We start from the raw sequence: 27,940 nt of genomic DNA, 5'->3' as shown, positions 1-27,940 counted from the left end.
AGCAAAAATCCGAAGATAAGGTCGAAAAAAGCAAAAGTGGAGCATCCAGGTGGAAGAGATGAAATCAAATAATCAGGATAATTAGGATAGTCAAGGAGGAAAAGATATTTTAAAAAGGCTATAAATTGATCGAAACAGCTGCAAGTTTGTTTGTTTGTTTGTTTGTTTGTTTTTGCTGAATGGCCAAACTAGGCCTAGGTCTAGTAAGGGGGGGGAGAAGCAGACAGGGGAAGATCAAAAAATGTCTTCAGTTCTCAGCCCCCACCACTACCATGCTCTTTCAGATAGGGCCATTCAGGTGATTAAGTTGAATTCAGGTGATTAAGTGAATGTCCAGGCCCCCTCCCCATTACATCGAGGGGGGGTAATTGCTTGCAGCAAAGCCCTCTCCATTGTCTAGAGAGGGCATCCTCATAGCCTAGCCTCCCGATGTTGCTGCTGCTGTTGCTGTCAACATCGTAGTTGCAAGTGTCATTTTAGTCGGCTCCGCCTCCGTATCCATGGCTGCCGCCCCGCGTTGCCGCCCGCAGCGCCCAGTACGCTGCAAATCAAGTTTACAGCAGCCCAGGGACCGCAGCCACCGCCACAGCAACATCGCTGACCGTTGCTTCAACCGCTCCAGCCCCGCAGCCGTTTGAATAATGACAGTCAGCTGGGCCTCGGTTTCAACGTTCGCTGCCGTTTACCGCCCGCCGCGCCATCCCTAACTATTTCCACGGCGGCCGGGTGTTCTTCCGGCTCCATCTACGGCTCAATCGAGCCGGCTATGCTTCAGCTTGCTGGGTGGGGGTTATAAGATGGTCAGCTGCCCCCCCAACACCCTCGAAAATGCCGGACATCGCCCCTTCGTCCTTGGCATTCAATAAAGAATCGCCATATTGGTCTGCTACCCGGAAGGAACTTTAACAGACTATTTTCCGAATAAGGGGAAAAAAATCTATAGAGCTAAAAGTCTTCTCCAAAATTAGTTTAGGGTTCATCAGAAGCAGCAAAAATTACAAAATCTGCTATTTAGAACTGTCATTTACAGGATAATTAAAGATATAATAACAGAGCAGTTGTGAATGGTCAAGTGCCATATTTAGCAACCAGACTTCCCTTCAGTAATGTGGTCACATAGCAACTTTCTGCTATGCAGCTTACAGCTTTTAAACAAATCAAAGGAAAGCAACCGAGAAGTTTTAAAACTGAGGAATAGAAGATTGGAATAGAGCAGGGGTGTCAAACTCGCAGCCCGCGTGCTGGATGTGTCATGCGCTGCCCACGACCAGTTTAGCAAAGGGGAAAAAAGTTGCGATACATCACGTGACAATGCTGTGACAATGCAGGTTTGACACCCCTGGAATAGAGGGACAGCCAGAGAGGGACATAGGGACAATTGCAATAATAGAAACCTGAGGCTGCCAGTGCATGAATAGTAGTAGCTAGGCTGTTTCTTTCAAGGAAAGGGTATTAATGTTTTATTTATTACTGTTATATGTTCCAGAGAAGTCCTGGCCATAGAGGTCAAAGGCCTCCAACAATACTGATGACTCTAGGAACGGATGGATGGATGGATGGATGGATGGATGGATGGATGGATGGATAGATAGATGGTATACAGACATTAATTCATTTAAAAACATGAAAAATGCAAAGTTCTTGAATCATTTTATAAGAATGCTTCTGGGAAGTACATAATTCCTATAATCTTTTTTAGAAAATAAAAATTATGAATGAATTTCAGGCAATTCTTTCTTTAGAAATGTACCACCAATACACAGAAATATCAGGGAGAGCTGGAGGACAAGGTAAAGACTTTACCTTCTGCTGAATGGATACAGATGGAAGGTGTATGCATACATCTAGATAGAATTGTTGCTCTATGATATGTTATCAAGTGAAAGTATGCCAGGTGTGCCCACTGAACCGCAAAGGTGCCCATACATGAAGCAGGACATACATGATTGGATCTGGTAGCAAATAACAGATTCTCAAACATGAGTTTTTGTGATGAAATGGAGGTTTGTTGTGCCATCCATATTATTAAAAACAAGTAAATAAAGGAAACCAGCCTGATTATTTAGTTGGATTATTTATTAGGTTTTGCAAGGTTGATTATGACATATGCATTATGTTTTCTTGAGCAAAGTCAGTTCACATCGGTTTGGTATATGCAGGACTGCCTAAAGATAAGTTTAATGAAACAAATAGGACATTGGTCAAATGATGGAATAGGCTGCCAACATTAGGAAAAAGTAACAAATATATACAAGCTGAATAGTTTATTTTATGTATTTATTTATTTACTGTGTGTAGTTCTCATCTTATGATTGGTCGCTTAATGACTTTTCAAAGCTACAAGAGGCTCAGGAAAGATTACTTGTAACTCATTCTTAAAGTTACAATTGCTGCACCACCCCCACGGTCACATGATCATGTTTGGGGAGCTTGGCAAGTTTGCACTTACAACTGGTTGAACTATGCTAAACAACTATGCTATGGTTGTCTAGTTTCCTACGATCATGTGATCACTATTTGCAATTTTCTTTGCCAATTGAATGAAGTCAGAGAGGGAAGAAAATCAATGGGAGAGCCAAAAGGGAAGGTTACAAGGTATTGCTGCCTGCAGAAAGATTTCCCCTCACCTCTGCATGGTGTGGAGTGGTGGGGAAATTCCTGGGGAGGGGGGATTAGAGAAATAAAGGTCCTCGGGATGCAAGCCTCTTTTCTCCAGCCCAGCACTGGAGTCCTGTTCCCAGCCTACTTAATGACTTGCAATAATTTACATCAGTGTTCCAAGCCCAATTGTGGTTGTAAACATTATGTGGCTTGTTTGAAGCTATGATTAAAATTAATCCCAGTTCTTGATTTATATGGCAAGGCAAACTATAGTTAATCCAAAGATAGTACATAAAGTTTAGTGGAAATCTCATTCTGGCTATAATTAAGGACAAAGAAAGGAGGGATTCTAATCTTGGCAAAACACTTTGGTTTAGCATAGTTTATTAAAAATTCCAAATTCAGTTAATTGGATTTCAAACTATGTTATATATACATGGAAGAAAATGTTCTCTATATATACAGTATATATCCGTGATAGTGAACCTATGGCAGGCATGCCAGAGGTGGCATGCAGAGCCCTCTCTGTGGGCATGTGCGCCATCCACCAGCTGTTCTTGTGGATTCCAGTGTGCGCAAGCGGGCCAGCCAGTTGGTCTTTGTGCTCGCCGGAGCATCAGAAACCCAAACACCAGCTGGCTGGTGGGTATGCTCCTGCTGGCCAGCTGCTCTTCTGATTTCCAGTGCACACATGCATGCTGGCCAGTTGGCCTTCGCGCGTACCGGAGTGCCAGAAACCAAAAGACCAGCCAGTCGCTGGTCTTCGGGTTTCCGGCGCTCTGGCTCACACAGAGACCAGCTGGCCGGCCCGCACATGTGCACTAGCCAGCTGATCTTTGGGTTTCCGGTGCGCACACACACACACATGTTCCATTTTGGGCACTCGGTGCCAAAAAGGTTAACCATCACTGGTATATATAGTAAAGAGGATGGTATTGCTTAATTTGTGAATGTAATCTCTCACAAAACTTCTGGCGTTCTAAATAACCTGGTTTTGAGACTTCTCACAATTACGCTTCTCAAAGTAGTCATTTGAATCTTGAGAATAATTCTTTTGATGTGATCTATATATCTCCCAAATTTTAACTTTGGGTTGCACTGTTGCACCAAATTAAAAGTTCTGAAAAAAATACATCATTCCTTTTTACTCCTGTTTATGTTTTCATGAAAAATTCTAATGTAGGCTATTCAATTGGGAGAGTTGGTTTGCTGTTGCAATTAAGATATTAGATTAGAAGCCAAGTTCCTGTTTTAAGATCAAAGCCAGCTGGGTCATTTTGGTCTAGTCTCTCTCTTTCTGTCCTAGAAAAATGGTATTAGCAAGCTACTTCCAAAAAAATATTGCCAAGAAAACTGCAGGACACTTGTCCTGGCAGGTATTAGGAGTTAAAACTGGCTTGAAGGAACACATTTCCATGGTAATTCAGATATATGAAAGATTTCCATTAACTTCTAATAACGTTACTTATGTGTCAGTTTCCTTCTGAACCTAGAATGCTGTTAGTAATCTAATATTTATTTATTTGTTAGATTCTGTTTTAGAAGGAAACTCAGGCATACTGTGGACAATGGTTCTTCTCTTACCTTAGAAAAATCATTTTCCATGATTGGATTACCATAAGAACATAAATGTTTAGCAGTCTATGTCTGGTTGGTAGAGTAGTTTTAAACTTTTACTCCTATACTAGAGAGCCTAAGAAGAAAGGCTTTTAATATGATGCTTTGAGGGAAGAAGACCAGACTAGGAATCCAATGTCATGAAGGTCACTATCCTTGTGTTGTAAAGCTGTAGTAGTAGAAACTTGCAAGTCTGAAGATGCTTCCATCCCCCGCCTCCCTTTCTCCTTTTTTCAAATTAGAGATGTTTATTTACAATACATTACTATCCAGGACTTGGTTTCTTTTGTCTGATTGGTCCTCTTATGTTTGACCGTTGTCTTGTCCTGTCTTCCTCCTGTCCTTCAAGACCTTTCCCTCTGCCCATCATAGTTTTTTTCCCCATTTTTTCTAATCAGTCTTCTGTCTCTTTCATCAACTTAAAAGGAAAGCCAGTTTTACTGTGCTGTAGCTTCTGGAATTCTACAAATTATGCATTCACTTTGGTTAAATGAAGTGACATTTCTGTTTCTCTTTTGCCCAAAGGAAAGTGCTGGAAAGCAGTCAGTTACCACAGTACAGTGAGGAGGGGAACATCAGGGAAAATATGTTCATTTGAAAGGTGATTGCCTGTATCCCTGATTTGGTTAAGGGATTGGTTTTGTGGTATTTTTTCTGTCCCATCATAACTGGCTTCATGGAGTTTCTTATTCCCATTCCTTCATGGTGGCATGTTTATACTTGGTTCCCATCAAAATTTAAAAATAAATTTGAGAGTAGGCAAATTGGACTGTTGACATTCTTTTGGCAGAACCACACAGGAGACATGCTTTTCAGTTTTGGCCTTTTTGTGATGAATTTATGAATTCTTGTCAATCTGTCTCAGGTCACTTTCCAAACTAAATTTGGGGCTTTTAAAATGAAATAGAGATCTTTTACAGAATATCATTTTGTTTTCTGAATATGTATCCTGAAAAATGACCTCTTTAAGGCCCTTGCCACAGATTGTTATGTTCCAGTCATAGTTTTCAGAGATCTAACCTTTCAAGCCAAGAAAAAAATATATTATCCAGCTTAATTTAAGTTCTATTCAAAACATGTTTCAGGAAAAAACATTAGGTAGCATTTGTCCTGATAATGATAGCTACAATCTCCACATCTTACATCATATTTATTGTAGTGAAGCCTCTGAACCTGAAAAGTGATGATAACCTGGAAGGCAGAGAACTAAATAATTTGGCTTTTGTAGGAAAAGAGGAAATACATCACTTTTGTCTGTGATTCGAATCTTGTGTGTTGTGTTTAGATTTAGATGTCAATTCAAGATTCTGAGGCCTGAAAGGACCTGAAACAGTATCATGTGAGCAATATGCGTATGTTAAACATTAAACCAAGACTGGGTGTGTTGCAAAACTGAATCCAGGTAGGGAATGATGATTGTGAAGATGATGAATGAGGAAAAGAGAGATTATTTGATACAATGTTTTATATCTAAAGCACCTAGACATGATGAAAAGGGATCGTCAGCTGATGATCCCAGCTGAGTTGCCTGATCAGCAGAGGCTTTTTTTTCTTTTAAAAGCCTCTGACGATCCAAGCTGAGTTGCCTGATCAGCAGAGGCTTTTAAAAGAAAAAAAGCCTCTGCCGATCAGGCAACTCAGCTGGGATCGTCAGAGCCTTTTGAAAGCATTTTTTTACAACCTCTTCGCTGAAGAGGTTGTAGAAAAAATGGTTTTAAAAGAAAAAAAATGGCCACACCCACCCAGTCACATTACCCCCCGCCCCAAGAAACGCCCACAGAACCGGTAGTAACAAATTTTAGATTTCACCACTGAGCAAAACCCATTTCTTACTAGCACTGATGATGTTACCTAGTTTGGGTAATGAAACGTCTGCAACAAAACAACCAAGCTCAGAGAGCGCCAAGCTCATTTCAGCCTGAACCTACAAATATTCTCCTCTAAAGGAACAAAGATTTGCTTATTCTGTTGACTAAGATATTTCTGTGAGAACATAGGTAAAATTCATTAAACATGAAAGTTGGACTTTAATCGAAAAACGGAAACTCTCTCCCAATACTACTAAGAGCCTTGGTAGTACAGTAGTCTAAGGCACCCTGTTATTAAGCTGGTTATTAAGACCAGCTGCCTGCAATTACTGCAGGTTCGAATCTCGCCAAGGCTCAAGGTTGACTCAGCCTTCCATCCTTTCTAAGGTAGGTAAATTGAGGACCCAGTTGTGGGGGCAATAAGCTGACTTTGTATAAATATACAAAAGAATGAAGGCTATTGCTTAGCGCATTGTAAGCCGCCCTGAGTCTCCGGAGAAGGGCGGCATATAAATCAAATTAAAAAAAAAATGTATTCTAGGTTTTCTAGGAAGCCATCATTTTTCTATGCCAACACTGTTTCTAACAGTGAGTGGCCTGACGCATCTCAGAAGCTAAGCAAGGCACATAATAAGTCATCCTGTTGATTGACTCTAACATCTGGTAAAAATGTAGAGCATCACATGAACAATATTATGGCTTTCAGCCAATTGAACTCATTGGCTTCCTGTCCCATGAACTTGCAGCAGGATAGCTGTGCCATGCTTGAGAAACAAAAGCACACATTTTCTCCTTATGTTGAAATTATCTCCATATATGGCACGGCCAAAATGCTCCACTGGAATAAAGGTAATCTTAACAGGTTGTTAAGGAGGCAGAAGGGAATAATAGCATCTGGGTAGAAAAGTCTGTTCCCACACTTCTTCTTCTCTGTGGTTGAATTGTTTAGCAGCCTCTAATATTAAATACTATTCTTGCTTTCAAGCTTAACATTTAATCTTGTAGTAACATGGAGGATTTTTTTTTTCCAAAGAAGAAGAATACAGAGTTGAAGCAGAAAGACCAGCAACTGGGATGAGAGAGAAAAACGTGTTTTTGGCAGTTTTTTTAAAAGATGAAAAAGCAGTGCATCCTTTTGCAGTTTTATAACACTGAAATTTATAGGGCATTTCTCCTATTAAAGCCAGTAATCTGGTCAGGCCTTGAAGATGCTATACATGTATTTATAGATATGAATAAAAATAACTCAGAACTCAAACATGTGAAAGTTTACAGTGGTAGACACATTTTATCTTCTTTTCCTTAAAAAAAAAAACACCAGGAAACAAGGGCATATTTAAAGAGAAGAATGTGGGGTTTCGTGGAGGGGAGAAGATAGGTGCTTAGAAGCAGAACCTGTGCAAGGAAGTCTAGGGCTCAGTGTGTAGTATGTCCAATTAAAGGGATGGAAAGGAAAGATTTCTGCTTGAAAACCTGCAGAACTATTGCCAGGCAGATTAGATCGTTTTACAGTAGATTTATCGGTACTTTGCATGTGTTTTCTTTAAGGCTAGTGGCCCTTGTTTTTTTTTTAATTTGTTTAACTTGGAAATGCAGGCTCTCGTAAACACTAGATGAGTGAATCATGTGATCTGGTAAGTCAATATGTTTTATGCCTGTACTGTTTGTGAATGAGTGTGTATGTTGGCAGTATAAGGGAGCATGGATAAGAGAGGATTAATTTGTTTTCCAAGAGGCTAGCAGAATAGCCCAGTGCTTGGGCCATTGGGAAGATCCATTCCAAGAGATACTGTAGTGACTGCGAAGTTTTTCTGAAAGCAGATGGTTTAGAAGACCTTCTGAATAAGGCAAGGATATAGAACTGAGCCTATTAAAAAGGTTGGGTTCACATAGCAGTGCCATAAATAGCTCTGCTGCCCAGCTGTTTTTTAAGCAATTTGTCTATAATTTGATATGACTGCATTGTATGTATGAAAAGCTGACACAAGCAAAGTCCAAATGGCCAGCCTGAAAGATGTGGTTCAGGGAATAGGGAACAGAGAACAGATTTTACAGCTTTTTCCTCTTGGCTCCTCTGCTGCATACCACTGTTTCAAATTGTTTGGGGTTTATGAACTGAAGTTATGCTGAAATTTGGATTGTTCAGGGAAAGCTAACATTTCAGCCGAATTTGTTCACATGAATGGTTGGAAGAACGAATGTGATTTTGGAGTGCAGTACGAAATAATGGTTTATATTTAAAAGAAAAACTCTAGGGATAAATGGAGAAAACCAAAAGACCATAGAGTGCAAGGGCATGAAAAGACAAAGAGAAAAGAAAAGAGAAATTAGACATAGATAAGCCATTAGCTGCCCAGTTCATCCTAACCTTTGGATGAACATCATTCAATACCTGAAAAGTAGTTGCTGAACTTATATATTTACCTTTACTTACCACAACCTCTTACCCATAAAGCTCATTCAGCATTAAAAACTCCCCTCCCACCCCCCACCCCCAGACATACCTAGTAATGACTAGCAAAGATAAAGTCATTTGGCTGTAATCTCCCTTAATCCTGAACTTTACTTAGCAGGCCTCCTGAGGCTCTTTGCAGATGTTTCTATTTTGCAAGCCAATGGGAACCTCATGAGCAGAATTTCCTTGCCTTCCAGCAACAAATGTCAGTCTGGCCTGAACCCTCATCTGGCAAAAGGTTTGTGGAGTTGTGAGCTTAAGGTCTACTGGGTAAAACAGCTCAGTGGATAATTTGTTGAGCAAAAGGCCCATTATACAGCAGGGTGTAAACTTCATTTTCTCTCCCACAATCCAAACAAAATGCAGCCAGTGTACGAGCGGCTGAACTTTCTGTGTGTTGCCTGTATGTTGAGACAGATTTTAATTTTTTAAAAAATTTTATTCTGTTAACGGGGCTGTGTCTAGCATGGTGCAACCCTGGGCAAGCATACAAGTGTACATGCCGCTCTGCCAGAAATGATTCATCTGCAAACTGTTTCACATAGTTTTGACACAGTGCAGATATGCTACTTATTATTAGCAGAATGTCTCTCACTCTGACAGGCAAGGGTGCCGGGGGAGGGATGGCTTGTATTTCACACTCCCAGGGATTCCCTGCCAGTGGAAGCTGAGCTACCAAATGTGAAACATGGTGGAGCAAGCTTTGCTCCTTCCACAGTGTAGTTCTCGGGTGCAGGGTGGCACATTTCCCTCTTAAGAGTGACTGCCAGACATGACCAAATGGAGGAAGAGATAAAGGTCAGGAACTGAACTGCCCCTGCTGATATGAGTGCTTGAACTGAGTGGCAGGTTTTACTTCTTCTCAAATTAACTGCTAAGGGCCACCTGTTTATCATGACCATCAGATTTCAGTAGCTGTGGGACTTCCAGGCATCCAGCTCCTGTCTTCACCTCAGAGCTCTACTCTGCATTTTCTTTCTTCCTCCCTTCTTCATCTAGCCAGAGGATGACAGAAACTGATTCTGTGTGGTTTTCTTTGCATCTGTGTATGTTTGCATAGTATCTGTGACATGCATCTATGTACGAATGCATCTATGTGTGTTAGTATGGTAATCTTTGTATGGCTAGGCTAGAGCAAAGAAGGACTAGGGGGGACATGATAGCAGTATTCCGGTATTTGAGAGGCTGCCACAAAGAGGAGGGGGTCAATTTATTCACCAAAGCACCAGAGCGCATGACAAGAAACAATGGATGGAAACTAATCAAGGAGAGAAGCATCCTGGAATTAAGGAGAAACTTACCAACAGCAAGGACAATTAACCAGTGGAACAGCTTGCTTTCAGACATTCTGGTTGCTTCATCACTGGAGATTTTTAGGAAGAGACTGAACAGTCACTTGTCTGAAATGGTATAGGATCTCCTGCTTGAGCAGGGGGTTGGACTAGAAGACCTCCAAGGTCTCTTCCAGCTCTATTCTGACCTCTCTCTGAACTTACTGATCAAGTTTGGACAGAATAGAATAGAATAGAATAGAATAGAATAGAATAGAATAGAATAGAATAGAATAGAATAGAATAGAATAGAATAGAATAGAATAGAATAGAATAGAATAGAATAGAATAGAATAGAATAGAATTCTTTATTGGCCAAGTGTGATTGGACACAGAAGGAGTTTTATCTTTAATGCATATGCTCTCAGTGTACATAAAAAGACAAGATACGCTCATCAAGAATCACAGGGCACAACACCCAGTGACAGTCATACGGTACAATAAGCAATCAAATCATACTAGGAAACAATCAATATAAATATAAATCGCAAGGATACAAGCAACAAAGTTACAGTCATGCAGTCATAAGTGGGAGGAGATGGGTGACAGGAACAATGAGAAGACCGATAGCAATAGTAATGCAGACTAATGTGAATAGTTTGACAGTGTTGTGGGAATTATTTGTTTAGCAGAGTGATGGCGTTCAGGAAAAAACTGTTCTTGTATCTAGTTGTCTTGGTGTGCAGTGCTCTATAGCATCGTTTTGAGGGTAGGAGTTGAAACAGTTTATGTCCAATGTGTGAGGAGTCTGTAAATATTTTCACAGCCCTCTTTTTGACTCGTGCGATATACAGGTCCTCAATGGAAGGCAGGTTGGTAGCAATTGTTTTTTCTGCAGTTCTAATTATCCTCTGAAGTCTGTGTCTGTCTTGTTGGGTTGCAGAACCAAACCAGACAGTTATAGAGATGCAGATGACAGGCTCAATAGTTCCTCTATAGAACTGTATCAGCAGCTCCTTGGAGCAGCTCCTTTTTCCAGTATGTGGAGGTTGTTGGGAACTGAATGGAGCGAAACTGACTCATCCTGAGAAAGATGGAATGGCTGTGGGTATTTGAACCCTCTGGAAATTAGGTTCTTCCATCTCTGGTTCTGAATGGGGTTGCACTACCCCAGACAGACTGTGCAATCTGGGGGGCCTCCTGGACTCGTGGCTCCTACTCAAAGAGCAGGTGGCAGCCATGGATAGTGCACCAGTTCTGCCTATACCTGGACTGGGAGACCCTGCTCACAGTCACCCATGTCCTTGTGACTTCTCATTTAGACTATTGTAACCCACTCTACATTGGGCTGCCCCTGAAGATCATTTGGAAACTTCCAACTGTGCAGAATGTGGCTGCGTGCATAGTAAACTGTGCCTTATACATGGCACACATAACACTACTTCTGCATGAGCTGCACTGGTGACCAGTGTGTTTCTGGGTGGAATTCAAAGTGCTGGTGGTTACCTTTAAAGGTAACATACTTATAAACTACATGGCTTGGGACCAGGATACCTGAAGAATAATCTTTTTCCAAGAGTCTTTCTACCTTTCAACCAGATCTAGCAGAACGGGCATGCCACAAATCCTGTCAGCCAAAGAATGTCGGCTGATGGGGATCAGAAGACAAACTTTTCCTGCAATGGCTTCTATTCTATAGAACTTTCAGAGATAAGAATGATCTTTCATCAGGCCCTAAAAACCTGGCTATGTTCCTGAGCCTGGGGTGCTGAATGTGTTAAATGCCCCATTTCCTAGCTGTATTGCTAACTGGCCAAATATCTCAGTGCTTGGTATATTTACTTTGGATATTTCTATTGTTTTAAAAAGTTTTTAGTATTTTTTGATTAGAATGAAATATTATTACATTAGATGGATGGCTATAGAAATGGGAAGAATGAATAAATAAGCAAACAAACTTTAAAATTAGCCCTGAAAAGAAAGCTGTGAGGAAGTTCCATAAAAATGTGCATCCATATCTAGCTATTCTGATATTATATTAGATATGCTCATTTGATTGAGCAATGTTTCCATTAAACCACATCGCTTCTTAACTCCCCCCAAGACGGTCTAAACAATGTAAATTCTTATTTCACTTCTGAAAGGATGCCTTCACCCTACAAAATCTTTGTACCTCCATAGATAATGTTATACTGTTCCTGGCAGCTGAATCCTACACTCCTATTAAGCTGCTGGCAGCAACAAGTATTTACAGCCAGCAAAATGGAAAAGCCCTTCAGTAGAGTTCCTTTGCACTTCAGCTTCAAAATCCATCAAAGAGAATCCCACGTGCTCCTAAAGTGTGAATGAACATGCTAATAAAGACACACAACCATAGCTTCAAGAACCAAAATAGCTCAGGATCTCCTTGGGAATATGCCAGTGTATGCTAGAATCGCATGAGAAAACTTGCCTTACTATAGTCACTTCCTTCCTGAAGTTCTTAAGGTTTCATCTGGACAAAAAGGAGAAGGTATTTCTCTGTTTTCACAGAGCAGAACCAAACTACCCCTAGTTTCAAATGATCAGAGAATCACTAAGCACAGCACTGCAGAGTAAAGCCACCAGTTGCACTAGAGCCACCAGTTGCATGATACAAAAGAAATCCCACATTGGACAAATCATGCAACCCTCTGGGCGTTTTGAAACTTCTTCAATTATCAGATGTTTCAGAGTATAGAGCAGGAATCTCTCCCCCCTCCCCCTTCAGTTATCATAGATTGGGGTCCAAATTGCCCAATCCATATCCATATAGGATTTGTTCCTATCCATGACCCAAAAATAACAGAGCAAAAAAAGTCTATCGGTGTCAAAAAATTTACCCAGAGGTATGTGAGACCCACCAAAAGTTCAGGATAAAAGATAGTATCATAATATGAATTACAGGGAAAAAATGATCAAAAAGGGGTTTCTACTGCATAAACAACAGGCAGATATTCCAATGTAAAAACTATGGAGACACACAGTTCAAAGAGTTCATCATACAGAGCAAAAGGATTGGGTCATGCCCAAGGTCCACATACCACTGTAATTAGCTAGCTAACATCCTCTAGGCCTGGAATTAATATAGGCATTGGCAATAGCATTCCAAGAGAAAACATGCCATGACCATCAGCCAAACCCTTGAAGCATGGCGTATAAAAATCCCAGCAGTCCCCACCATCACCAACCATAAGGGCACTAACCATACCCAGGAGCTACGTCACAGAGACTCATAGAACTCTCCAGGTATTCCCCATCTTAGTTGCTCCAAGATGCACCACCCTGAGAAATTATACAAGAGATCAATAGCAACAGCTTGGCTTCAAGGAGATGCTGACCCAGTGCCCCTTGAAATCTCACATAACTGTATCATACAACAATATCCCTCACCCATGATCTGCGTCAAATATGAATTTACCATGGGAAAGAATGAAGAAGGGAGGCAATTCTGCAGAAGTTTGAAGATTTAAATTTTCCAGCGGTAGAGTAATGCACCTTAAAACAATTACAGAGCTAACCCCATGCTGGAATTCATTTTTTTGCTTTCCAGAAAATTTCGGAAAAAAGCCTCTCCCATATGGTGTCTGTTGGATGCCCTGTTTTCCAGTTCTTAAGTGATTGCGGTAGATGTTAAGGACGTGTCCTGCATAACTGGTGTGGGTTCCTCTCATTCTCTTTGTCCATCTGTCCAGTTGCATGATAGCATTTGTGTTTGGCAATGATTCTCTGACTCATTTGCTATTTCTTATCTCTCTCATTAAAGACTTCAGTCCTCATTGAGCAACAATGATTGGGACTGGCAACTTGGTTAAGTGAAGGGGTTGCTAAGTGAAACCTCCATTGTGCTTATGGTCTTACGTCAGCTTTGCTTTACAGACTTGTGAAAGTTGTTAATGCAAAGTAAGGTCACTATTGTAACTATGAATGGTCCCTAAACAAGGCAGTCCTTAAACAAGGAGTACTATATTTTCTTTCTCATGGGCAGTTTGGGGGATTGCCATGGGCATTGGGATAGGTGCTCTTCTCAGCACTCCCTCAGGCAGGCAGTCTATGTCAGCGCCCCCCAACTTTTTGTGTAACAGGGAATGGTTCCCTGGAGAGACGTTTTTCCGTGGACCAGAGGGTGTGTGGTTTCGGATGCTGCTTGCATCCCGCGAATGGGGCTTCGCTTCTTTGCGTAGCCTAGTTTCTGGCATGCCACAGACTAGTGCCAGTCCACAGATCGAGGGTTGGGGACCCCTAGCCTATGTTGAGGCAGAGAATGGGCAAGAAGGTTGGCAGGAATAAGAAAAGAGCAGACAGTTGTATGTTTTCCTCTGGTGCTTTAAATGCTGTTTCTTATACTTGTTTTTCTGTTCCTCCTTCCCCTTCCCTTTCTCCCCCACACCTTTGGTTTACATCTGGGATCACTGGGAAAGAGGCTGGTACTGCATTCAGTAACTGTCAGTTTGTTCCTCTTATAAGGGCCTTTATGGGAATCTCAGAAATTCCTGTTGGCAGTGGATGAAGATTTGATACGTAATTCATCCTGATACCTCCTGGTCCCAATTCCATGATCATGTCCTTCCAAAACTACCAACCAGGAAATTGGATAGCATTATTTGTGACATGCAAATATGGGATTATTTTAGGTCAGAATTACTATAATGAAGAATATTACTAATTTCATCTTGATTTGTTTAAAGACTCTCTTTCTCCTTCTCCGGTTATAGTTTGGGGTTTGATTGATGGATTCCAGATGTGGTTTAGCTGTTCTTGTGTTTGGTATTCTGGGCTTGTTTTGCCCGGCTACTATGAGACTTTGTGCAGGTTGAAAGTATTGAATTGCTTTTATCATCATGTTTTGCCTGCATTTTTCCTCCAGTTTATTTGCTGAGTTTCTCCAAACTGTTGATGCCAAACAGAAATAAAGGTCCTCAGTTATTTATTGGGATCAATTCTGGTGTTTTGGAAGGAACTGCAGATTCCTTCCTTCTTTCTTGACCTTTTATACTTGTCCAGTCAGATGAGGAACCATAGTTTCAAAATACATCTCTCAACCAAAGGAGCACACCTCAAGTCAAGTTCTTCTTTATTTCTACATAGCTGCATCCATACATGCAGCACCAACTTCTTGTAAAGTTCAAGAGAAAGAATGTACTGTGAAGAAAATCATATTAAACTATAGCTACCAGATCTGGACCTCTGAAATCTAGATGACTATTTGATGACAGCAAAAATAAAATTTTATATGTGTATGTATCCAGATTACTGTAGACTAACCTGGTAGTTATAGTTTAATGTTTGTTTCATAATAAACAAATAAATAAACAAATAATCACTCACTCACTCACTCACTCACTCACTCACTCACTCACTCAATCAATCAATCTCTTGTCCAAATCATCTGGATTTTTGCACCCCAAATATGATAGACCACAATAAACATATAGTGAATATTCTGGAATGAGATTTTCCCCTTTATGGTCTCATTCATGCCTTTCTCCTTAGATCCCAAAACTGCTGAGGCCGAAGATGACATCTGTGCAGAATGGGAAGTTAAAACCATCACCAGTGCACTGAAAACATATTTAAGGTGAGTGAGGAAGTTCTTGTATGTGTTTACAAGAACTATCTGCTTTTCAGAGTTAGTTCTTCATGAAGGATGCTTGGAATCTGCTTAAGACTTTCACTTCCTAGCTGTTTGTTTGTATCTTCTTGTTTGAATCTAAAAGAATTCATTGATTACTCAATGTTGGTATGCTGTAATGTAAAAGCTAATAGCTAATCATTCCTATCAACAAATATTTATAAGCATAATTTTCTCAAGCTTCACTGCAGTACATCTCACAATTATTATCAAGATTTCAGTGTTAACTATCTCCAACAGCATTTTGATATTCAAGCAGCCTTTCTGTAAGGTACTTTGATGTTTCAGGTTTAGAAAGCAACTTTTGTCCATCTCCTGAAACTGCCTTACTTTAGGAAGTTTTACAAGAGATAGAGACTTGATTTGAGTTCAAGTTAGAGTTTATTTATGGTTGTATTTTAAAGTACGTGAAGAATATTGCTAAAAATCTGTTATTTGTAGGGATAGATGGTGTCATTCTATGGAGCACTGAAGTCCAGCACAGTTCCTAGTAGCTTCAGTAGATTTCAGTAGATTCAATAGATTTCTGAGCAGCAATATAGAAGTAGCTCAAGAATGTTTATAATTCTGCCCATTCTCTGGAGTTTTTCCATCATGTACTAATCGAATCTGATTGTTCTTAATTTCCAAGTCCAAAGAAGGAGTCTAACAAGCACTAATCTAGGAAAATCAGGAAACTATGGGTGAGAGGGACATTATGCCAGAAGCATGCTACTTCCTTTGACACTTTCTGAGAACAATGTAATTTATTACTATTAATCACGCTGCAATAAAGATAATACGAAGATTTATTTGGCAGCTGGTCATAAACCTCAAGCGTAAGAAAGAATAACCAATAATCTCTTCAGCTCCTATCTAGCTTTCTTTTCTACTCTCTCCACATTTTGACAGGCTTTTTTTTTTTTTAGAGCTGGAATAAATCATTTAGAGGTGTGAAGAGAAGATCCTAATCTTAACAGAGCCTTTTGTTGTTAGCAAATAACAAACCAGAGGCATTACTTATCTTTGGTGAGAGGATAAGATTTTCAACCTTATCATATTCCCAGTAAAGGAGTGTAGTGAACCTCTTGTAATTCCAAAGTAAATTTCCCAGTGTATTGAGTGGAGGAAAGCTCATCTTATTCCAAATCAATTTATGGAGAATCTGGGTGGCTTACAGGAATAACCGAATATACTCCTACTATCTTGGCGACAACATTCAAACAAATCACATTTCACAGGACCTTTGTCCTTTGTCTTTACACAAAGGGAAGAAACAGTCCAACGTATCAAAAGCAACACCCCACAAAAACAGACTAGGAACACAAGTTAAAATAGGGAAGAAAATGGTAAGTGAGCACCTTTCTACCCTAGGCGAGTTCAAATCACCAGGACCAGATGGATTACACCCCAAGGTTCTGAAGGAACTGGCAGATGAGATCTCAGAACCTCTGAACTATATCTCAAAGATCCTGGAGGACCGGGAACTGCCATAGGCCTGGAAAAGGGCTGATGCAGTTCCCATCTTCAAAAAAGGGAAAAAATCCAGGAAAATACAGACCTATCAATACCAGGGAAGATTCTGGAAAAGATAATCAAGCAATGAATCAGTGAACACCTAGAAGCAAACAAAGTAATAATCAAAAGCCAACACGGGTTTGTCAAAAACAGATCATGCCAGACTAATCTTATTGCATTCTTTAACAAAGTGACAAAATTAGTGGACCAGAGGAATGCTGTCGATGTACTTTCACTTGGACTTCAGTAAGGCATTTGATAAAGTAGACCATAACCTACTACTAGATAAAATAGAAAAATGTGGGTTAGACAGCATCACCACCAGATAGATTTGTAACTGGCTGACCAACCGCACTCAACATGTAGTCCTCAATGGAACTGCATCTACATGGAGGGAAGCATGCAATGGGGTACCCCAAGGCTCTGTTTTAGGCCCAGTACTCTTCAACATCTTCATTAATGATTTGGACAAGGGGATAGATGGGGAACTCATCAAATTTGCAGACAACACCAAGCTAGCAGGAATAGCCAACACTCCGGAAGATGGGCTTAAGATACAGAAGAATCTTGACAGACTTGAACATTGGGCGCTTTCTAACAAAATGAAATTCAATGATGAAAAAATAAGGTTCTACATTTAGGCAAGAAAAACAAAATGCATGAGTACAGTATATATGGTACCTCATTCGATAGTAGTAACTGTGAGAGTGATCTTGGAGTCCTAGTGGACAACCATTTAAATATGAGCTAGCAGTGTGCAGCAGCTGCCAAAAAAGTCGACACAGTTCTAGGCTGCGTAAACAGAGGAATGGAATCAAGATCACATGAAGTGTTAATACCACTTTATAATGCCTTGGTAAGGCCACACTTGGAATTATGCATCCAGTTTTGGTCGCCACGATGTAAAATAGATGTGGAGACTCTAGAAAGAGTGCAGAGAAGAGCAACAAAGATGATTAGGGGACTAGAGGCTAAAACGTGTGAAGAATGGTTGCAGGAACTGGGTATGTCTAGTTTAATGAAAAGAAGGACTAGGAGTGACATAATAGCAGTGTTCCAATACCTCAGGAGCTGCCATAAAGAAGAAGGAGTCAAGCTATTCTCCAAAGCACATGAGGCAGGACAAGAAGCAATGGGTGGACTTATATACCACTTCACAGTGCTTTACAACCCTCTCTGAATGGTTCACAGAGTCAGTATATTTCTCCCCAACAAGCTGGGTCCTCATTTTACCGACCTGGGAAGGATGGAAGGCTGAGTCAACCTTGAGCTGCTCAGAATCGAACTTCTGGAGTGAGCACTGAGTTAGCCTGAAGTACTGCGTTCTAACCACTGTGCCACCATGGCTCTGTAATAGTAGCAATTACAATTGCTACAATAGAAGGCTTACAGTTGCAAATTGTATTTTTTGCCAATTTTATTGCTCTTATTTGTCTATGCTTTAATCTGTATTCCAGAATGCTCCCTGGGCCACTCATGATGTATCAATTTCAAAGAAGCTTCATCAAAGCAGCAAGTAAGCAATTTGTGACAATCTCTAAGACAAAGCTATTTAAAAAAACATGACTGAATGCAATAGAAGAGATATTGGGAAATTTTTTGGATAGCTTGTATAAGAGTGTGTCAACTAGAGCTTGATTACATTAAATGTGATGAGATAGCATTGAAACATTGTTTATCAGAAACATAGAAAGGACTATTTTTAATAACTTGAAATTTTATAGTATTCTATATTTGCAGTTATTCATGAGGAAAATGACTTCCTTAATTGTAATGTGAAATCTGACAAGAAATCACTCAGGCATAATTCAAATGATGCCATTTTATCACTTATGTTTAATACTAAATTTAAAATTGAACATTAAAATTTCAGGCTGTATTAATTCTTTTGAGGACATTGAGAAAATGACTTTCCCTTTTGCCTTCTTTTCAAAAAAGAAACTGTTTTCTGCCACATATCCAATTTTCTTTTTTTTAAAAAAAAAATCCACAAATGAAGCTATGTATCGACATGAGTATGGCACAGTATAAATTAGGTTGTATCTTAATATATCCATAGCACAATGTATATATTAATTGCTCCTATTGCCATGGCTACTGCCTCTGTAGTATGAAGTTATCCTATTTTGTTCTTTCAGCCATGAGATAGTTACTGACTTTTGGCTAGTCTCTGGGTTAATCAGGACTTGAAATAGATCTCCTGAGCTCAAATAATGAGCTTCCTGCCATGTTATCCTGCCCTCTGCGGTATGCATATCTGGAGGTTGCACCTGTGCCTTCTAAACTCCTGGAACCTCCTTCCATCAAAGCTCCACATAGTTAGAACAGATTGTGAAGGTTCACCTTTGCAAGAAATATTAATTAGTCCTTAGTGACAAAAGCTATGCAGCATCGAACCATTGGGACATCAATATTTAATAGCCCATGAAGACTCCTGAATGAGAAACCTAGATATGGTAAAACCTCAGAAATATCTGTGAACTCAGCCTTTTGTTTTGCAAAAATCTTCCATTTTTAATAACTTACCTGTTGGAAGATGGTGATTCTCTTCTGAAGCAAAGGCCACAAATACGGCAATAGAAATTAAAAATAAATTGCTCTATCGGATTGGATTATAACAAACTATCTTATGATGAGAATAACAGTTAGTCACCATAACAAACTTGTGAATATTCAAAGTGCTTCCCAGTATATTGTTCTGATCCATTCAAATACTCTGGAGTATCAGAGTATCAGAGATAATAGTATCAGTACTATTATCTTCATATTCCTTATGAGTGACTGAGAGGGAGTGGCTTATCTAAGGGATTTAATAGTAGATACAAGATTTGAACTGGAAATTCATATTCAGCCTTTTTATCATTTTACAGCCTTAGCTTAGTGGAAGGCAGAAACACACAAACATCATTTAACTGTTATGTCTTTATTCTGCAAAAAATAGCTAGTGCTTGATTGATGGAGGTGGCATTATGTACAAACAATAAAAAGGATTATTAAAGATAAGTTAATGCTTTTCCAGACTCCTGGTTGCTACTGCTTGGGAACAGAATAGCACTGGGTTGATTATGCAGAGGTATAGAAAGGAAAGAGGAAAGAAAGAGAGAGAGAGAGAGGGAGGGAGGGAGGGAGGGAGGGGGAGAGAGAGAGAGAGAGAGAGAGAGAGAGAGAGAGAGAGAAGGAAAGAAAGATTGCACACAGACACATGTACAGATGAGAAAGTTCCAATGACCCCTCCCCAATTTTTCAGGTTTATCATAGAAGTAATGTATTTATTTTAATAATGTTTTCATAGGGGTTATGAATATAAGTCAATAGGAAGATTGCTTATAAATCAGGCCAGCACTACATACCTCAAGATGAACAGTCCTACAGTTTGACAACTCATAAGCAGGATATAATTGTCCTATATCAGTTTTGTTCCCCTGGAGCTGGTCCTTTCAGAGGCAAAGGGCTTTTGCTTTGAAACTACTGTTACTATTGACAATTGACCAGTTCCCTCTTTCTGAATATCTCTAAATGGTTTTTCAATTTTCTAAAAGCAAGTGAGGGAATTAAGATTGTATACGTCCCAGTGGGCTGTACTTGGACTTGGGAGAAAAAGTATGATCTGGGATTTTATCTTTTTCCTTTTTGCCATTGGAATACATAGGGAAACAATGGATAAAGCATGGGAGGGTTGTTGCATTCCATGAAACTGATGACTGTTATAGAAAAACATGTTCCTTTGTGTAATTGCAAATGCAATTCCATTTGCTTCTAAGCATGCAAATAAAATCACGTTATACAGACCTTACAAGTGATTTGGTTGCTTTAGGTTAGACAGCTTTTGGCCACAACAGTTGTCTCATCTTTTTTTTTCACTGGAACTGGAATGGGGATAAGAAATCCCATTATTTCTATTGAGAGAATCCACTCCCTATTGAAGATTTTAATTGCTATTGCTATCTTCCACTAGTCCCAGTAGTTCATGATGAGATAGAGGAAGGAAGTGGTCAGTATCGACAATTTTTCTATAACCTATGAGTAATAGCATTTGTAAAAGTCCAGTCCTTTGGGATTGATTGTTCAGATACTTTTATGATATAAAAGCACCTGAAGGCAGGACAAGAAGCAATCGAAACTAATCAACGGGAGAAACAACCTAGAACTAAGGAGAAATTTCCTTAGTTAATTAATTAGAACAATTAATCAGTGGAACAAGTTGCCTCCAGAAGTTGGAATGCTCCAACACTGGAAGAGATTGGACAACCATTTATTTGTCTGGAGTGGTATAAGGCTTCCTGCCTGAGCAGTGGGTTGGACTAGAAGACCTCCAAGGTCCCTTCCAACTCTGGTATTCTGTATTCTGTATATCATCAGTCTCTGTCTTCAAAATGTACTGTTTTCCTAAGATAACATTTGTGATTCTTAGAATTTTAAAGTTATTTTTAAAAGGAGTTGTGGAATCTAACAATTTTGATATGAGTAAAGGAGTTCTTGTGGATGGGGGCAAGTATGCATATTATATTAGTACGGTTAAACACACTCATAGATTTCAGCTTGATTTTTGTCATTGGTAGCTGAATCATAAAGTCAAACTCCACTAAAAGAGTATTTTGTCTTGCTGCAGAACTGGAGAATCAAGAATCCAGAATTTCAGAGATCCATAGCTTAGTGCACAGACTTCCAGAGAAAAACAGACAGATGCTCCATTTACTCACGAATCACTTGGCCAAGTAAGTATCCTGTTTTTCATAAACCTTTTGTTTTGCTAATGGTTTCAAATGGAAAAGAGGTAACTTAAGAGTATAGATCCATGATGGCGAAGCTATGGCACACGTACCAGAGGTGGCATGCAGAGCACTCTCTGTGGGCACACACGCCGTTGCCAGCTGCTCTTCTGATTTCCGGTGCACTCAGAGACTATATACCAGTGACAGCGAACCTTTTCAGCACCAAGTGCCCAAACTGGAATACGTGCACGTGCATGCATGCGCTGGAGCACCGGAAACCCAAAGATCAGCTGGCTGGTGCACACGCGCACACCGGCCACCTGGTCTTTGGGTTTCCGGCACTCCAGCATGCGCAGAAACCAGCAGACCAGCACGCATGCGTTTGCTGGAAACCCGAAGACCAGGTGCTCTTCGGGTTTCTGGTGCTCCGGCACATGCATGCATGCACACTGGTATAGATGCTGTTCCCAAATCTCCAGCTCTGTTGTCTTGGTAGACGGGGTAGGATTCCCAGTCATTCCTTGGCATGACAAAGAAGTAACTCAATCGGATTAGTATTGATGATCCATACCAACACAAACTCTTGCTAGGAATGATTTTATTAGAACACCTGCTTATACTGAAGAATGTAAGCTTCTCTTAATACCAAAGTTGGAATCCCAACTCCTCTTCAGGCTCTTCGTAATCTACATGAAATATATTTGTGGTATAAGACACTTATTTTGTGAGGATAAAAAAGTCACTGCTTTCCTTATTTTTGGAAAAACCTTCGTTCTGTAAGACACTATAAATTACAGAGATTTCACAAAATTGGGCAATTATACTTCACAGACTGGTGTAAAAGGCAGAAAAAGTGTGACTTATACTATACTGATCTAGAAGAATCTAAGGAAAAAAATCTAAGGAAGCATAATATAAATTAGATGGAAAGAAGGATGAATGGCTGATAGAGAGTCAGATGAAAAATCAGTTTAACTGAGTCTCTCTATAATAGCACCGTAAAACACAAACATATGTGTGATTTTCATGGAATGGCACTTGGGTAGTTTTCGCTTCGTTTGCTTGGCATCTGAGCAATACTGAACCTGTTTAATGTTTGGAAGGGAGACCTATGGAAAATATCAGTAATTTAGACTACAAATTTGAGGAAAAATCCAGAAGGTGGTGGCAATCCATATTCTTATATTGCTGCCAGGATAACTACATACTGTAAATGTATCCATGTGGGAACCAAAAGTTTTGTTTTGACTTTACTTATCCTTACCGTTATACTAATCCTGCAAGGTAGGGTAAAGAGAGAAGGGAAGGGAAGGGAAGGGAAGGGAAGGGAAGGGAAGGGAAGGGAGGGAGGAGAAGGGAAGGGAAGGGAAGGGAAGGGAAAGGAAAGGAAAGGAAAGGAAAGGAAACGAAACGAAACGAAACGAAACGAAACGAAACGAAACGAAACGTCTCATGCTTTCTGAGGCAAAACCAAACTTGATATGAAGGATGCTGACCTTAAATTAAAAATGCCTGTCTTTTGTTCTTCTATGGAGAATTCTATGTATTTTGCTTTCTTAAGGTGCTCTTATCCACCATGGGAAATTGTGCTTCTTGGATTCCTCCTTCCCTAATTAATAACTGCTTTGGGTGATTTAACTTCATAGAAGGGTTGTGCGGGAGAAGGATTTTAAACCCCACTTCCTCTGCGACAGGGTCCCAAATACATTTGTTCCACTCAGAGGCTTCCACAGAATTTGATCTTTCTTTTAGAATGATGAAAGAAAGAATGCAACCTTGTGACACCCCATACAGACCTGTGTGCATGTACAAAAGGGGCAGAGCTAGTATCCTGCACTGTCATTTGGTTGGTTTTGTCATTTGGCCTCTCTCAGGTGTTTTTGCTTATCCCCACAAAGTGTCAGAGATATAGTCACATTATATCTACTGGTTAAAATCTTGAACTAGGACTGGATAGATTCAGTCTGAAATTCAGACACTGATACAGACCTATTTGTTTGTTTATTTTTTGGAAAGTAAAGCAAACAAATGGGCTTTCTGTATATCACCAAGACTGGAAATAAGAATACAATCCTTGATGAGTTTTACAAGCAATTCATTAATAAACCAACTCTGCTTTGTGCTACAGTATGACTGTTTGCCACCAATTCCTGCCATTTATAGTAGATAGCTCTATTGCTCAATTAAGATGACTATTTATGTTGTTATTTGCTGGTCCAGGGTACTTGCTGAAATCCACTTCAGTCTTTTAACATTTCATGCTAGTTAACTGTGCTTTGGTGTGTGTATATACATGTTGGGGCCACTTGATTAAAATCAGTGTTTTAATATAAATATAAATGGAAATGTGTAAATATTAAAATTGCATAAACAAGTTGGGGAACAACATTTTTATACTTCCACAAAGGCAAAATGTATTATTTTGGTTTGAAATTAATGATTTTTAAGTGCAGCATTTTTAGATTAATAATGGATAAGTAGCAAAATTGTATAGTAATATATTCATTTTTACTCTTTTCAACCAATAGAAATTTTGCAAGAAATTATGGAAAGAGGCTCAGGAAGATGTCTATCTGTCCTTCAGCGGGATATCTATCTGAAAGCAGAATAGAAGTATATCAAATTTGGTGAGGGAAAGTAATTAGCAAAAGAAATATCAAGTTGCAAAATGGACCAGATCAGATCATAGGAGTATAAATAGTCTGTCCTTTGTTTCCTACGAGACATATGTATAATTCATAGACAGAACATAAAGTGAAATAAAAAACGCACAAAATTACAAAATATACCTTGTCTTCTGTACAGGTAGTCCAGGTTTTACAACCAGTTGTATAACAAACAACCCAAATTATGTCAGAAAGTGTGCTTTATGGCTTGTAAAGCACTTCTGCCCATTATAAAATGTCGGACCACCACCCTACCTCACAGTCACATGACTATATTTTGGCTGCTTGTCAACCTTTTACACTTAGACTAGTTGCCAAGCACCCTGCGATCATATGGTTGCCATTTGCAACTCTGCTGATTTCCTCAGAAAGTCAATGGGGAAGCTGGCAGGGAAGATTGGAAGGTGCTGCTGCCTGCCAAGAAGGCTAGATGAAAGATCTGCCTGGCCAGTCCCTCAGCTGGGCTGCAGAAATGGGGCTCACATAGCAAAGATTCAAATACCGTCTCTGCAGCCTGACTTAGCTATTCCCTTCTGAACATGAAAAAAAAAAAAACTTTCTAGCCTTCAGAATGATGGCGTTTGCTAGTTTTCAAGCCCAAGGAAGGCTGGAAAGCTAGCAAACACCATCGTTCTCATAATCATTTGGAAGGGCCTTTCTCCAAATTTCACACTTTGGAGCTTTCCACAAATTGCAAAAATGGATGCTTGCAGCATGTTGTGAGGTAGAAAGGCCATGGTTCATATTGGCCAGGTGTGCAGAAAAAGGAAAGAGAACCCGGGAATGGCGGAGTGGTATGAGGGCTCCTGTCCTGGTGTTTTGCTTAATGACCCATGTGGTCCCTTAATGACCACAACTGGGTATACTAGCATTGCAGTCATGGAGCAAGTGGTCACATGGGCATATCACTTAACAACCATTTTGATGAATGACTACAATCCATCCCAATTGTGGTGGTATGTCAAGGACTGCTTGTTGCATCTACTTTAGCCTTAGTACATACAGAATAACTTTGTTATCCTGTGTATTTAGATATATTATTTAAATTAGTAGCTCAATTAACTTGAAGGAATATTATCATAGTCATTATAATGATTTGTAAAAAAAAAAGGTAGGGAAGAAAAGGAAGTTTTTTTCACCCCCAAATATAATTTGTCATAATTCTTGTGTAGTTTAGAATTTTCCCTCAAATGTAATCATTCCTTTGTTTCTGGTTTGGTACATGAGGCATGACAATTTTTATAGCATATTTTTCTCAGTTGCCCTAGTTTCTGTGGGTTTTGGTTTATTGCAAAGCTAAACTAAGGCAGTGGTTGAATCAGCATAGCGTCAGTGATCCGAAATGTTTGTGTAACCAAACTGCTTGCCTAGTGTTGATTGTGCTTAACAGAAATCCTTTGTGGTTGCCATTTGAAGACCAAGCATTTTAAGGCTCAAGATCCTGTGGCCAGGCTTCCATTTGTGAACTATTCAAGCTGCCATGATTTTCTTAAGCCATTTTATTTTTGCCCAAAGAAAGTGAGGAGGAGATTCTTTTTTGGGTCCTAAATTAAAACTAAACTGTTTATGCAACAATCCTAAGAATTTCTTCAGTAGGATGTCACATCCTTAAATTTTGCTAAAGTAACCAAAGCATTCTAAATTTTCTCTTCCTGTTGTTTTCTTGTTTATAGATGTCTGCCTAATTTTAATAGCAGCTTTTTTTAGTGCCTACATTTTATTTTTTTCCCCCAATTCTGCCATTGCGCTAACTTTTATATTCATATATTTTTATTTTGTAAGAAAAAAAATAACTCTGGATTATTCGATGGATATCACAGTATCTTAATTATATCTCTAATGCTGATTTTGATTGATGTTGGCATTACCTACCTTCCTCTCCCAGCCACCTTTGATTTCCTTCTACAATTTATGTCCGTGAAATAATATATAGGGAACATATTTCCTAATTCAGTTAAAAGTTGCAAAGTATTTCTAGAAAAGTTGACTGGTTGACTTCAATATACTGTATCTTTCCGCACCAAGCAATTAAGCTCTTTTTGAGAATTTTCAGCAATAGACTATATCTAATAAGCTTGTAAAGCAATATGGAACATTGTGAAAATTTTGATAGATTCTGCCTCAATTTAATTTTCTTTTAATTGCTGTTCATTGGCCTGATACCTGTCATCTCTCTTGCAAAGTAATCAGTGTTCACTGGAGTGAATACTCCCTTTTCATTTTATGTTTCTATTGCTCTGAGAGAATAATTCATTTCACTTACAGGTTCTCATTCTATGTACTTAAATATTATGTGATATAGTATTTTTAATGTACCATCCCATTAAAGAGTGTAAAGCAAAAGATATTAGTTTAAAGCTAAAGTTCCTGATTTTAGTTTTGTTCAAATTAACACATCTCTCAGTTTTTCTAATTTTCTCTAGTTCTCCCAGCAGAAAATATATGTTGTGTTATTAGAATTTTTATATATGGTTTCAAAAAATTTTAAAACATTTTTTATAATCTCTTAGTTTAGATGTTATATTATTGTTAAGTAATTTTGTATTATTGTCCTCATTATTGATAAAATGAATCATGAATAAATAAATATATGCTGGTCTAAAGGAAGTATTGTACGAACCAATCCACATGCTAATTAAAATTCAAAGCTTCTGTTTTGTACATCAGATTTCCAGCCAATGAAGATAATATGTTAGGAGGATAGGGAGTCATGTTAAAAATCTGCTTGAGTTTTCACAAACTGAAAAATACCTTTTGATGAATAACAGATGCATATCTGAAAAATCCACAATCTATTTAGATTTGATTTTGTGTAACTGAAGCTTCTCAGTGCTTTTCAAGGGTAGTCCCATATAGAGCACATTGTGATAGTCAAGATGGCGGTGACTAGGGCATGGGTGACCGTGAGTAGGGATTCCTGGCCCAGGATAGATGTATCTGATTCACAGCTCGCAGTGTTCTGACCTAGACTTCCTTAGAAAGCATGAAGCAAAGTCTTAATCCCGGTAAAACCTCTTTTATTAACACAACTGTGAATTCCGTTCATTCACAGTCAACAAGGCTTTGGCAAACAGTCTTTCAGAGGAATGTTTATCAACCCCCACCTTATCTCACTTGGAATGCTGCCAGAGAACCAATTTCCAAATGCAGAGCAAGGCCAAACTTGGCACTGAGTCACGAACAGAACTTTCCAATCTTGAAACGAGATTGCTTCCTGCAAAAGCCCACATCCCATTCGCTCCTCTTTTATGTCGTATGGGAGGGGCCAATCATCTCCAAGGTGTGACCTTACTCCCGAGTTGACCCTGCTTTCTTAATTGTTCTTGTCTTTTGGCAGCTCTGTGCATGCGCACACTGGGAATGGGTTCCAGCTGTTCCTCTGCCTCGCTGCTGTCTAATTCCCTCTCTGCCTCCAATGCAGAGCCCTCATCTGAATTTTCCCCAGCCCCCAGAAGTGGCCCAAGTTCCTCCCCAACCTCCTCACTGTCCAGCTCCGCTGCCCGCCGACAGCAACATGCAGTTGCTCAAAGGTCCTCTGTTGCTCAAAGGTCCCTGCGCCTCTAGCAAGAGTCATGAGTCCAGGAGAATTCCATCCAAGACCTGAGATTGTAATTCTCCATGGATCGAAGAACCCCAATCCCAGAGCCATTCTGTTTTGCCAGG

General features: G+C 39.5%; 1 protein-coding gene across 4 annotated transcripts in view; it reads left to right on the top strand.

Moving 5' to 3' along the window:
* ARHGAP26 (Rho GTPase activating protein 26) overlaps nt 1-27,940 on the top strand; it is a 266,010-nt gene that overhangs the window by 150,937 nt on the left and 87,133 nt on the right. For all 4 annotated transcript variants that reach the window (XR_009621680.2, XM_034404907.3, XM_034404901.3 and 1 more), the window contains exons 15-17: nt 15,264-15,348; nt 18,357-18,415; nt 21,509-21,614. Coding sequence is in view for 3 of the 4 variants with exons in the window: in XM_034404907.3 (XP_034260798.1) it covers nt 15,264-15,348; nt 18,357-18,415; nt 21,509-21,614 (250 nt within the window). In the remaining variant the exon portion in view is untranslated. The remainder of the gene's footprint in view (nt 1-15,263; nt 15,349-18,356; nt 18,416-21,508; nt 21,615-27,940) is intronic.

The sequence above is a fragment of the Pantherophis guttatus genome, chromosome 2 (assembly GCF_059756535.1).
Source record: "Pantherophis guttatus breed Tessera chromosome 2, ASM5975653v1, whole genome shotgun sequence".
In the NCBI taxonomy this organism is placed as follows: domain Eukaryota; kingdom Metazoa; phylum Chordata; class Lepidosauria; order Squamata; family Colubridae; genus Pantherophis; species Pantherophis guttatus.
Note: the sequence above shows the minus strand (reverse complement) of the source record. Positions and strands in the feature narration are given on the sequence as shown.